Raw genomic sequence first — 13,915 nt, 5'->3', positions numbered from 1 at the left:
AATCCGGACTGAAAATCCTCGCAGATATCATTTCTTTCTAGAAAGGAACATAGTTGTGAAGATACTGCCTTTTCTAGTATCTTTGACAGAAAAGGTAGATTCGAGATCGGCCTGTAATTGACTAATTCTGAAGGATCAAGTTGCATTTTTTTAACAAGCGGTTTAATCATAGCCAGCTTAAAGTTTTTTGGTACGTATCCTAGAGACAAAGATGAATTAATGATATTAAGAAGAGGATCTATGACCTCTGGAAGCATCTCTTTCAGTAGCTTAGTCGGTATAGGGTCTAGCATACATGTTGTAGATTTAGATGATTTAACGAGTTTAGTAAATTCTTCCTCTCCTATAGCAATGAATGAATCAAATTTTTCCTCAGGGAGACTACAATGCACTGCCTGATGCGATACTGTAGTAGACGGTTGCATAGTTATAATTTTGTCCCTGATATTATCAATCTTATAAGTGAAGAAGTTCATAAAGTCATTACTGCTGTGCTGCTTGGAACCTTCTGTGTTTGAAGCTTTCTTTTTCGTTAGTTTAGCCACTGTTTCAAATAAATACCTAGGATTATGTTTATTTTCTTCTAATAGGTTTGAAAAATAAGCAGATCTAGCAGCTTTTAAAGCCTCTCTGTAAGCAATCGAGCTCTCTTTCCATGAAATGCGAAATACCTCTAATTTTGTTTTCTTCCAGTTGCGCTCCATTTTTCTGGCTGCTCTCTTAAGGGCCCGAGTGTGCTCGTTGTACCACGGCGTTGGATTATTTTCTTTAATCTTCTTTAAGCGCAAAGGAGCAACTGTGTCTAAAGTGCTGGAAAGGAGAGAGTTAAAAGTTTCTGTTGCAATATCAAGTTTTTCTAAGCTATCCGGGATGCTAAAATGATGAAACTGATCAGGAAGATTATTAATAAAGCAATCTTTAGTAGCAGAAGTGATAGGTCTAACATATTTGTAACACGGAGTCGGCTTTGCAGCCTTGGCTAAACGTAATTTACACGAGACTAGATAATGATCTGAGATGTCATCGCTCTGCTGCAGAATTTCAACGGCATCAACATCTATTCCATGTGATAATATTAGATCTAGAGTATGATTACGACGATGAGTAGGTCCTGACACGTGTTGTCTAACTCCAATTGAGTTTACAATGTCTTTAAATGCCAAACCCAATGCATCTTTTTCATTATCGATGTGTATATTAAAATCACCAACAATTAGTACTTTATCTGCAGCCAATACTAACTCTGATAGAAAGTCCGCAAATTCTTTGATAAAGTCTGTATGGTGCCCTGGTGGCCTGTATACAGTAGCCAGCACAAATCTCAATCGTGATTTATCATTTATACTATATATTTTTACATTAAGCACTAACACTTCAAAAGAATTATATTCGAAACTTGATTTCTTAGTGGTTTTGAAAATATTACTATAAATTACAGCAACACCACCCCCTTTGCGTTTAAGACGAGGTTCATGTTTATAACAGTAGTCTTGCGGGGTGGACTCATTTAAAGTAATGTAATCGCTTGGTTTTAGCCAGGTTTCTGTCAAACACAGCACATCTAGGTTATTATCTGAAATCATATCATTAACAATGAGTGCTTTTGAAGTAAGCGATCGAATATTCAGCAACCCAAGCTTTAGCATTTGCTCGTCTGTATTATAGCTGTTTTTTATTTGTTGAACATCAATTAAATTTTTAACCTTAGATAGGTTTAAAAAATTTTTGGATTTCCAAAATCGGGGAACAGACACAGTCTCTATATGATGATAGCTAGGTGAAAGAGGTTCTATGTGATGGGATTTATCTGACCTGGGTGACGCGAGGCCGCTAGCAGACGGTTGGTTTAGCCAGTCTGTCTGCTTCCTGACCTGGTGCCCAATTTGTCATGTTTGAGCTCTAAGACTATGAGCCATATTACTAGATAGAAGAGCAGCACCATCCCAGGAGGGATGAATACCATCTCTTTTCAACAGGTCAGGTTTGCCCCAAAAACTTTTCCAATTGTCTATGAATTCTATATTATTACACAGACACCACTCAGACAGCCAGCGATTCAGTGAACACAATCTACTAACTATCTCATCACTCCTGTGAACAGGAAGGGGGCCAGAGCAAATTACAGTGCCTGACATCGTACTTGCAAGTTCACACACCTCTTTAATATTAATTTTGGTGATCTCCGACTGGCGGAGTCGAACATCATTAGTGCCGACATGAATAATGATCTTAGAGAATTTACGATTAGCATTAGCCAGCACTTTTAAATTTGCTTTGATGTCAGGCGCTCTGGCTCCCGGCAAACATGTGACTATGTTCGCTGGTGTCTCTATTTTCACATTCCGTGTGATCGAATCACCAATTACTAGGGCACAATCAACAGAATTCTCAGTGGGTGTTTCACTGAGCGGGGCAAATCGATTTGTTGTGGTAATCGGAACGGAAGAGTGGTTTTTTGATCCGCGACTAGAGCGATCCCTCACTGTCACCCATTTGCCCGGCTGCACAGGCTCTACTTCAGCTGGAACCGAATCATGTAAAGAGTTCACTATGCTATGCGCATCCAAAATAGTATCTAAAGCTCTAGCACTCTTACTATCCTCAATTAAAGTTTGGATGCGTGTCTCTAATTCTGAAATCTTCTCTGTCAGCCTAACTGTCTCCTTACATTTATCACATATAAATCCTACATTGCCAACAGAGAAGTCTATGCTAAACATGTGACATGAAGTGCAGGTGACAATAACAGGACAAGACATTACTCACCGTGTTTGTTGACTGATTATTACTTACCTGAGCTTTTATTAATGTGTTATTTGAAGTGCATACATGTGATTTGACGATGAAATTGTTGAATTGAAGACTAATTATTGTTCTGCCTTGTGTTTTACAAGGCTGGGTTTTTTGTAAGATTCAAGTTCTTCTGTGATTAGTTCCTTGATTCGTGCTGGACGCACGAGGTGCAGATTGTATATGGCGAGCCACCCACGGAATCGTTTCTCTGTTGAACTGTGTTTTGAGCCATCAAACTGGTAGGAGAATCTTTTCTTTTCTTTTTGGACAATCGGGACTTGGACTCATTGAGATCATCTTGTTTTTCTATTTTTTCCTTTTTGATTTCTCAACAAAAAGACATTGATTGTGATCTTGAATCATTCTAAAAGAATCAACGGTTCTTTGAACTCATCGATTCAATTCATGAACTCTGGTTAACTGAATAATTTGTCAAATCTTGAGTCTCTGATTTACATCGGACAGACTATTAAGTTTTGAGAAGAAAGTGATTCAATTGCAACTGAAAGTGAAAGTTCAGAATCCCATTCTGTGTATTGAATCAAATTGATTGTTCATTTGATTTTGAGGTATTTGAACTATTGATTGCAATACTGTGTGTGAAAGCAATATCTATTGTTTCTTTATTTTTGTTGTGTTACAAGGAATTTGACACAGATTTATTTTATTTATTTTATTTTATTATTTTGATCCAATAAGAGTCGAAAGTGTTCATTACTGCTGTCCAAATCTGAGTCCACGAATCTGAAAGAAATAACAAGAAGAGTGTGAATATTATCATTTATTGTATTTTAATTGTTTACCTTTGTGATTCATACAATTTGAGCAAAAGTACATTTTCTTCCAATACAAAATCAAACTGAACCAGAAGCAAGACTTTGTATTGACTGTTCACTCACCTGTTGTGCTGTCTTCCTCTCTTCAGTAGTCGAATCTACCTTCTGATCAATCGGCCCATATTGACTGTTACGCTAGACACGTGTGACACGCTACATACACTTTTACTTTAATATTTACAGTCTCACTAAAACTAATGCTGTTGGGGTTTTGAGCTTCATAATTATTTTATTATATTTGATCAATCCATAATAACTGAGTGTAGAGCTGAATTCAAACTTGATCTGACTGGTAAAATATAATTTAATCATTTTTATATGAGATTAACAGTCAGTGTTAATCTTCTCTAATTTAACCAGTAATTTATTACATGGATCCAGAATGGAAACATAAAAACACATTTAAAACTCACCAACCAGATGCCACAAACACAAACAGAGCAAAACTAACTTGAGAAACATTTTCTTCAACGGTTTCAGTCCACGAATATGAAAAGACAAACTCTTAAAAACTGCTTCATTAATAGATCCTGTTCAGTGGGGTTTTTTCAAAAGTGTACCATGAAGGTGAGTTCACAGCAATCGTTATTTTTTTTTTTTTTAGGGATTTTAGGGAAGGATTACTTTATTTATAGGATTACTTTATTAGGGGCCCTGAAGTTCCCCTTTATTCGGTAGGGTGTGCATACCTTTTCCATACCCTTTCCTCTTGTTTTAGAGTCGTCAGGTTTATGTAGAAGGTAGTGCCAATCTGTGGTCACCCAGTAGATTACAGGTTGGCTTCATCTTTCTATTAAGTTCACCTGAGCTTCAAACAGATAAACTCTGTTTAGCGTGAGATGGCTTCCTCCCATTCGGGGGTTATTCTAGTGAGGCCACCGCTCTGTATAAGCTCCAGATAGACCGAAACACCAAGCGTTGGCCCTCGTCTGGTCACTTTGATTGCCACCTTGTATTTATACAGCAGGTCTCCTCTCACTTTAGAGAGTCGTTGAAACTAGACTATAGCTCTGAACTTCAGACAATCAGCCACCTCAATATCTTGCTTAGGCATGTGTACTAGGATTTTTTTTTTTTTTGGAATATCCACCCTGTTATCAAACACATTGCATTGTCACAGGGTGGACAGTTTCTACCCTTTAATTGTAAAAGGCCTAGAGACAAGCCGTCAGTCGGCCAGCGACCAACATCAGGCCGTAGTTGAGCGTCATCCGGCCTGTTTTTGCGGTGTGTTCTGAACCATTGGCACCAGTCAGACCTCGTTGCTCTGTTGCTAAATGCTTTCAATGTAAAGTAGATTAAACTGCTCGCTAAATGTTGCTAGATGACATTACACTGGCGAGTCTCAGGAACTAGATTAGGTTTGTCCAAAAAGTTGCTAGATTTAGTCGCTAAAGGGGTGGAAAAGTCATTAAATCTAGCGACAAAATCACTAAATTGCAACACTGGCTCGCTGTTTTTTTTTTTTTGGGGGGGGGGGGGGGGGGGGGCGATTGAGCATGTTAAATCAAAAAGAGAAAACAGTCTGATTGGCTGTTCAATTTTAGTGAACGAGTCACAAAGTGACAACACAGTCATCTTTCATCGCCGCTAGTTCTTTTACATCGGCTTGATCAAACATTTTATTTATTTGTAATGCTGTCAAATGAAATATGTCTTCATAAATGTACAAATACTGATGAAATTCACAGTATAGACAATCTGCAGTCACTGAAACTTAATGCATGTATTTTGTCAGACGGCACCAGGGATTGACATAAAAACGCGACAACTAAAGTTAAGTCTCTAGCCGCGTTTCCACTGCAGGAATTTCCCAGAGAACTAGGGACTTTGGGATGGTGTGTTTCCACCTCATGAACCAGGGTCTAAATGAAGTTCCGGGTAAATATTTCCCACTCCGAAAGTCCCTTCTTGCGTGGAAGTACTTTTTCAAAGTTCACTTGAAACTTTGAACTTGGGCACTGAACTTGCTGATTGGTTGAGTTCATTCCACATTTTGATTGGTTGAATCCATGCAGCATTTTATTTCAAACACCATTTCTTTAAATCTGTTGCGGTGTGTGCAGTAACAGTTGTTCGCTATTCGAATCAACAATAGAGTTAAAAAAATTAAACCGATGGACCAACTACGAGGTTCAGGCTTTATTAAGCTTAAATTTAGAGGATGAAATCCAGCTGGAACTGTAAAATAGCATGCAGTCCTAAGTCACCGGAATAATTTGGCTAATCTTCACGGTACTTTAGACCGCGGTGATGGGGGAAAAAAGTTCCTGGGACAAATTTTCTGGGTAATTTCAGTGGAAACGCGGCATCTGTTAAACAGCTTCCTTGTCATCATCACTTACCTTTAACATAACATCAATATAAGCTAAAAACCTTAATGTCAATCCCTGAATAATTCTTTATTTTACAGTTATGAAAGTATGCTTGATTAGAAATATAGCATCCCCAACCTAAACTTCTTGACCCATAGGACAACACAAACACAGTGCCGAGACTGAACTCCAATGCTGTGAGGGGAGGAAGGGTTGCATGTATTTGCAGTGTAAATACATTTGACACTTGCAGAGTCTGGACTTTTCTGTCAGTTTGCTCACTCTTATAATTTGATTTCCCCTCTATCAGTACTGGCCTGTAACAGCAAATGTTGATCCTCTCTGACTAAATTAACCAGACATTTATTACATGGTACCAGAATAGAAACAACTGAAGTTATAAAAACACATTTAAACTCACCATCCAGACGCCAGAAACACAAGCAGAGCAAAACAGGGAGAAACATCTTCATCGGTTTCAGTGAAATGACAGACACGCTGATGTGAAGCTGCTCTGTAGTAAAGGGAGGGAAACACTACAATCACTTAAAACAACTGCCTATTTATTCAGTGTTAAAGCATGTGACCATCTAGCACTTTTCTTGCTGATTAATTCACACTTTGAACATTGTCAGTTTGTCACTTTGAGCTCCAGTAGGCCTCAAATTCCTGTAAGTCAATGATCTCACTTTCAACAGAAAACACTTTGAACCCATAACATGTTAAAAAATGTTTTTTCCTATAATAAACATTTTAAACACTTGACAATTTATCTTGTATGTCTCAATCAAACATTTAACATCACCTTCATTTAAGATACTGTATGTATAACTCACCTACGCTATACATTCAATATGCATAGATTTTCAATTTGCTTCAACTATAAATTCAGTTTGACAGTTGGTTTTATTACTCAGCCGAACCTGGTCACGGTCACTCCTTGTGTTTTACTCTGTGTCCTCAACACTGACTGATCCATGTTGCTGATGTGCGTCTGTGGACTCTTCGCTGTTGTTTCGCAGTTATCAACATTTGGTTATTCTGCAGGCACTTTCTGTAGAGATGAATGAGCACGGTGCAATCTCTTGTGTTTTGACCTGCACTGGATAAATAAAGCTTCTCTCTCTCTCTCTGCCGCTATTTCTCTGGTCTCACTGTCGAAGTTACCATGGCAACGGATAGCGTATCCTGCCAAGGTGGCGGCTCCTTCCCCAAATGCAACGCGGAGTGAAATGCGTGACATAACATTTGCATTCTCTGTAACGGCTGACACAGGAAAGTTTTTTTTTTTTTTTTGTGATCTTAAAGAAACGGTTCTGCTGTAAAATAAACGCTATTATTGTCAAGAAAAATAGAGACAGAAACAGCAGTTATAAGCATCTTGAATGAAGTTAGGATATGCTTCATAGAGAGCTATTGCGCTTTCTCTTTCCGTTTGTTCTTTCATACACCGATCTTCAAACTCATCGACGCCACTTTGTTCATTCTTGAAGTGAACTTTTGCCTGTTTGGTTTTGATTTAACGGTTTTGGACAGTGTTGAACTGAAAGTGATGCGTGTCTGGTGTGCGATACTGTGAGTTAATAGACTCTGCACATTTTTCTCACGCAGAATTTGAAACGCCCACACACGCTTTCAAAGCAAATCGATAAAGCGTAATTTTACAGGAACAGTCAACTCTTTATACTGCGGTTATCATTTTTTCCGTCATCACTGCGGGAATACCTTGGGCTGAAGCTCAGGTAAGCCCGTGCATTAATCTATCAAAACAATTATGTGCACTTGTAACACTATTTGTGTGATTTTACCTTCACATTAAAGGGGTGGTTGAGTGTGATTTCACTTTTCTAACTTTAGTTAGTGTGTAATGTTGCTGTTTGAGCATAAACAACATCTGCAAAGTTACAACGCTCAAAGTTCAAAGCAAAGGGAGATATTTGCTTTTAAAGAAAAGGACTACAACAAACGGCTGGTTGGGACTACACGACATTCCTCTCGGGTTAGTGACATCACTAACCCTAGAATTTACATAAACCCGCCCCCGGGAACACGCAGTCCATGTTGAGAAGAGGAAAAGTTGTTGTATAAGAGTACATTTGTGAGTCAGCTCAAACTTTAGCATCCATCTTTTCACATGCAATAGAAAGTCACTCTGTGTGCATCTCACAACAGTTCATATATGAGCAATTTATAGATTTATCATGACAGAATATCCTAATTGAAGATAGTTAACTCCACATCAGCGACATAAATTCATCAACTAACCATTCAGAGACGTCCTGTTGCATTCTACATGTTGTCCCTTCTTTTTGAGTCTCTCCATCCTTATCTGACTCCGTTTAACATTAAAGGCAGAACAGTTTCTGTCATTTTAGTGTGTCTGCGCGTGAGGTAACAGCAGCTGCTAACAGACACGAGCTCTTGAAACCCCGCCCTCTGCAGCAGCTCATTTGCATTTAAAGGGCCAGGCACAAAACGGTGCGTTTTTGCAAACCCTCAAAAAGTGACAACTTTAACTTGCTATATAAAAATATCTGTGGGGTATTTTGCGCTAAAACTTCACACACACACTCTGGGGACATCATAGATATATTTTACATCTTGTGAAAAGGGCATTATACCACCCCTTTAAATGACAAAAACTACTGCTGTGTGAGTGTTTCTAATACAGCTGCTGAGGTAGTGACGGTGAGTTTCACTTCTCTTTCAGTCGGTCTCTCGACGTTACGCCGGCTGTTTTTATTCTGTTGAGCTTTGTGCTCTGCAGTGCCAGTGATTTCTTTTTACAAAAACGCAATGGTATAATTCTATTGAAAAAAAAAAATAGAAAGTGCATTCATAAAAAAAAATACTGTACAGAGTAAACAAATTACAATTCAATAGTAAATGAAAAAATATATTTCTGAAAAAGAATGATCTTAACAATAATGTACATTTACAAATTATGGTTTAAATAATGTAAAGCTGTATACTGTATGTTGCTCTCTGCTGAAAATTAATATTTATATAAAGTAAAATAAATATAAAAATATAAAGTTAGTATTCCTCCAGGAGGCGATCGACATAATAGATGTAATTAAACATGCATTAGCTGTGTTCGAAATCGCCACTAGACCCTTAAATAGGCCATACTTTGAGGGAACAGCCATTTGTAGTGGTGTCCGACACCATAGTGGACGTTATTGAGTGAACTCATTCAATCCCACAATGCACTGCGATAACGAGTGTACGGCTGCGTCCGAAAGCTGATAAATGCTGCCGTACTCAATCCAAGGTCGGAAGACATAAAGGCACGTCCGAATGCAATGTTAGCACACTTGTCTCCTGACAAACCTTCATCTGATCAATTTTTGAAGGCAGCATAGATGTATCCTTCTCTGCCTTTAATATCCCACAATCCTGTGCTTTCCATTCTGTGACAGTTGAGCTAGAAAAATAAAGATGGCGTCAAGTTGCGGCTGCTGGTTGTGTGTAAATGTAAATTTTTGATTAACAATTTCTACTTATGATGTAATTTCTAGTGCGACTATTGTATAGTCATTGAATATTGTCTTAGTTTTCACTAAAGCTCGCTCTGTTTTGTTGTAGATCATTACATTTTTACGCTGCCTCAAAAAATAAGTTTTGAGATGTACCTTTGTGGGCAAACGCTGCCTGCAGAGTCATTGCCTGATAGGGCAGCAGAAATCAAAATGAAAGTTTTATAGCTTTCAGTATGAATATGATAGCCTTACGGTTATGAATAAGCTGGTGTTGTTACAAAACAATGACAAAATTCGCATTTAGGAGATATAAGCATTCAAAACTTAGTCTCTCACTTCCGCTAAAATGGATGAGGGATTTTTTTTGACATCACCGCAGACTTCAGCTTCTCATCACATCTTCTGTCCAATCAAATGCTCTCTAGAATCTAATGCTATGTTATAAACACCACCTGGCCAAAGCGACCATCAGGGAGCAATATGTATAAATAATATTTTTTATAATATTTTATTCCGTTTTCCAACTGTACGGTGGTTGAGAATGAAATGGCTAGAGTTTATTCACACCTCTACTATTGAATCCAATGTATCATCAGCGCTGGGATTTGCTTCATGGTGCTGTCAAGTACGAATTGCAATCTGTTAGGTAAACTAAACGCTATTGGCTATTTGAAAAGGGGGAGGAGCCATTCAATATGTCCCGCCTTTGCTCCTGTTTCAGTGGAAATTACGTCAACTCATCATACAAAGCTGAGCCTTCCAAGACACTTCAGTGGGACTTTAAGTTTTTAAACACTGATGTACAACTGATGTACGCTCATCGGCTAGAGAATACCCATTATGCACTTTGAGAGTCGCGCGCTGAAGGAGAAGATGGTGCCTCAGCTGAAAAATCATCCATTCATTTTCGAACCCGTGCTGGGCCGGTATAATATCATACAGGTAAAATTAATTGATTATTCAACTGTTTAATTACAGTTTACATGCTAGTTTCCATAGCAGAGTTCAGGATAAATCTCTGCATTACTACTTGATCTGCCAGTTTGCTACATTTACATTTACATTTACATTTACATTTAGTCATTTAGCAGACGCTTTTATCCAAAGCGACTTACAAATCAGGACTAAATTAAGCGAGTCATCATGAAGAGGCAAAAGACAACAACAACGCAAGAAGTGTTCAGAATACGAAGTTCAGGCATTATTCAGAGTAGCATAAGCATGATAAGTGGGATTTTAAGGGAAAGGTTTTTTTTTTTTTTTTTTTTTTTTTTTTTTATGAGTTTAGGTGCTCATGGAAGAGATGGGTTTTCAGCTGTTTTTTGAATGTTGTCAGGGATTCAGCATTCCGGATGAGGGTGGGGAGAGTGTTCCACCAGCATGGAACTGTGAATGAGAATGATCTGGAAAGTGATCTTGTGGCTTTCTGTGATGGAACCACGAGACGTCGCTTGTTGATTGATCGTAGGCGTCTGGTGGGGATGTAGGCTCGTAGGAGTGAGTGAAGGTAGGAGGGAGCTGAGCCTGTGATAGATCTGTAAGCAAGCGTCAATGCCTTGAACTTGATGCGAGCAGCGAGAGGTAGCCAGTGCAGAGAGATTAACAGAGGAGTGACGTGGGCCCTCTTGGGCTCGTTGAAGACAAGACGAGCTGCAGCATTCTGGATCATCTGAAGAGGTTTGGTAGCACATGCTGGAAGTCCGGCCAGAAGAGCATTGCAGTAGTCAAGCCTAGAAATGACCAGGGCCTGGACGAGGAGTTGTGTTGCGTGCTCAGTTAGGAAAGGCCTGATCTTCCTGATGTTGTGCAGCGCAAACCTGCATGATCGAGCTGTCTTTGAAATGTGATCTGTGAAGGTCAGCTGGTCATCAAACGTTACTCCCAGATTTCTGACCGACCTTGATGGTGTGATTGATGATGAATCAAGCTGGATGGTGAAGTCGTGCTGTAGAGACGGATTGGCAGGGAGGACGAGCAGCTCAGTCTTTGCCAGGTTGAGCTGCAGGTGATGTTCCTTCATCCATGTGGAGATGTCTGCCAGACAGCTCGAGACCCGTGCAGCTACTGTGGGATCATCTGGTCGAAATGAGAGGAAGAGTTGTGTGTCATCAGCATAGCAGTGGTAGGAGAAACCATGTGCCTGTATGATGTGTCCCAGTGATGTAGTGTAGATGGAGAAGAGGAGGGGACCGAGAACTGAACCCTGGGGAACCCCTGTGGTCAGTTGATGTGCTCTGGATACCTCGCCTCTCCATGCGACTTTGAAGGACCTACCTGTGAGATAGGATTCAAACCAGTCGAGTGAAGTTCCTGTGATGCCCAGTGATGAGAGGCTGGACATAAGGATCTGATGGTTCACGGTGTCGAAGGCAGCAGACAGATCAAGGAGAATGAGGAGTGAAGATTTGGAAGCAGCTTTTGCAATCCGTAGGGCTTCTGTGACCGACAGTAATGCAGTCTCAGTTGAATGCCCTTTCTTGAAGCCAGATTGGTTGACATCCAGCTGGTTGTTTAGAGACAAGAAGGATGTTACTTGGTTGAAAACAGCTCTTTCAAGTGTTTTTGCAATGAATGGTAGGAGAGAGATGGGTCTGTAATTCTCTACAAAAGATGTGTTTAGCGTTGGTTTTTTAAGCAGTGGAGTGACCCGAGCCTGCTTGAATGCTGTAGGGAAGGTGCCAGTATGGAGGGATGAGTTGATGATGTGTGTGAGTGCTGGTAGAAGTGTGGGAGAGATGGCTTGTAGAAGGTGTGAGGGGATGGGGTCTAGAGGGCAGGTGGTAGGGTGACTGGAGAGGAGAAGTGTAGATACTTCTTCCTCTGTTAGCGGCGAAAAGGAGGACAGAGGGGTATTGGCTGTGGAAGGGGTCGGTCTGGGTTCCTGTGTGTGTGGAGCTGAGAATTGACTGCTGATAGTTGTTGTTTTGTTGGTGAAGAAGTTTGCAAAATCATCGGCAGTTAAGGTGGAGGAGGGTGGTGGTGGAGGTGGACAGAGGAGTGAGTTGAATGTCTTGAAGAGTAGTCGTGCGTTGGAGGAGCTGTTGATCTTGTTGTGGAAATAAGAAGATTTTGCAGCATGAACATCAGCAGAAAAGGACGAGAGGAGAGATTTATACATACTCAGGTCAGATGAGTCTTTTGATTTGCGCCATTTCCTCTCCGCTGCCCTGAGTTCGGTCCGGTGTTCACGAAGAACCTCAGATAGCCAGGGGTTAGAAGGAGTAGCGCGTGCTGGCCTGGAGGAGAGAGGGCAGATTTTGTCTAGAGTAGAGGTTAGTGTGGAGCATAGGGTATCCGTTGCAGTATTCACATCCAGAGATGAGAATTGTGAGGGTGGGGGAAGAGAAGAAGACACGGCAGAGGAGAGGTGGGAGGGGGAAAGTGAGCGTAGGTTTCGCCTGAGGGTGACTGGTGGTGGGGTTGGTGGCGCAGGGGTAGCGAGTTGTAGACTGAAGGTGATGAGGAAATGATCTGAAACATGGAGAGGCCTCACCAAAATGTTGTCTGTGATGCAGTTGCGTGTGTAGACCAGGTCCAGTTGGTTGCCTGATTTGTGAGTACCTGTGGTGATGTGTCGTTTGAGATCGAAGGAGGCTAGTAGAGAGGTGAAGTCTGTTGCATGTGGTTTTTCGAGATGAATGTTGAAGTCACCGAAGACTAGAAGTGGGGTGCTACGTTTCAATTAATACACAGCACAAACTATGCAAAAGCACTCAGTGTCCGAATTAACACTCACTCGTTTTCATTCACTCCCTCAAGTGGACTATATTAGTGGAGTAATGTAGGGAACAGTGATATAGTGGTATAGGGGATTTCAGACACAGCAATGGAGAGACTCTTGAACCTCAGAGAGAGAAAACTTAATTGATAAACACAAGCAGACACATATGGAGGATAAAGCATGTTATACTAAATATTTAAAATGGTATTTGGTAATCTACTGTATTATCATCCAGGATCACAATAAACTCATCAAAGATCACAGAGGAAATATAAATGACAAAACGACAAATCAGATTATATTTGAAACAGTAATAAACTGTAAAGACAGATGCAGTTGTTGTGATCAGATCATCATTTGTGATTAAAATGTGAAATATGTGTAAATCACCTCCGTCATCTCAGATTCCTGTAACACAAACACAAAAGGAGAAAAACAAACTTGATACAAACATAATCAATGCAAATTTATAAATGAGTTTTGAGGATTGTGATAGAAATATTTAATGTAATGGGTATTTTCAACATTAAATGTACAGAGAAATGCAGATTAAGGATGCTCAGGTCAAAGGCTAGCCTGGGAAAACCCAGACAACTTCCGGCAAATTTAGATTTGCTCTACAAGTAGTCTGGCAAAGAGCTCATTCAAGTCCATTTCTATAGCCCAGAAATCAAGGCACCAATCAGAAACGTTGAGGCGGGCTTTATAAGATAACGATCGCTCTGATTGGTTTTAGGTCTAGCCTATCCAAAAGCGCCGAGAGGCATT

General features: G+C 40.1%; 1 protein-coding gene across 1 annotated transcript; it reads right to left on the bottom strand.

Moving 5' to 3' along the window:
• Positions 1–10,556: 10,556 nt before the first annotated feature.
• LOC311295002 (uncharacterized protein) lies at positions 10,557–12,682 on the bottom strand. Its single transcript, XM_084416168.1, has 2 exons — positions 11,701–12,682; positions 10,557–11,502 (listed from the first exon to the last, which is right to left on the bottom strand). The coding sequence occupies exons 1-2, from the start codon at positions 12,542–12,544 to the stop codon at positions 10,703–10,705; spliced, it is 1,644 nt and encodes a 547-aa protein (XP_084272294.1). The 5' UTR covers positions 12,545–12,682; the 3' UTR covers positions 10,557–10,702.
• Positions 12,683–13,915: the final 1,233 nt, after the last annotated feature.

This window comes from Rutilus rutilus, assembly GCF_951802725.1.
Source record: "Rutilus rutilus genome assembly, chromosome: 8".
NCBI classification, from domain to species: Eukaryota; Metazoa; Chordata; class Actinopteri; order Cypriniformes; family Leuciscidae; genus Rutilus; species Rutilus rutilus.
The sequence above is the reverse complement of the archived record's forward strand: the minus strand, read 5'-3'. Positions and strand labels throughout refer to the sequence as shown.

Coding starts and splice junctions, on each gene's coding strand:
- LOC311295002 (XM_084416168.1), bottom strand. CDS start 12,544: ATGTATAAATCTCTCCTCTCGTCCTTTTCTGCTGATGTTCATGCTGCA. Junction 11,503..11,700: donor GTTTGAATCCTATCTCACAG/GTAGGTCCTTCA, acceptor CATTTCGACCAG/ATGATCCCACAGTAGCTGCA.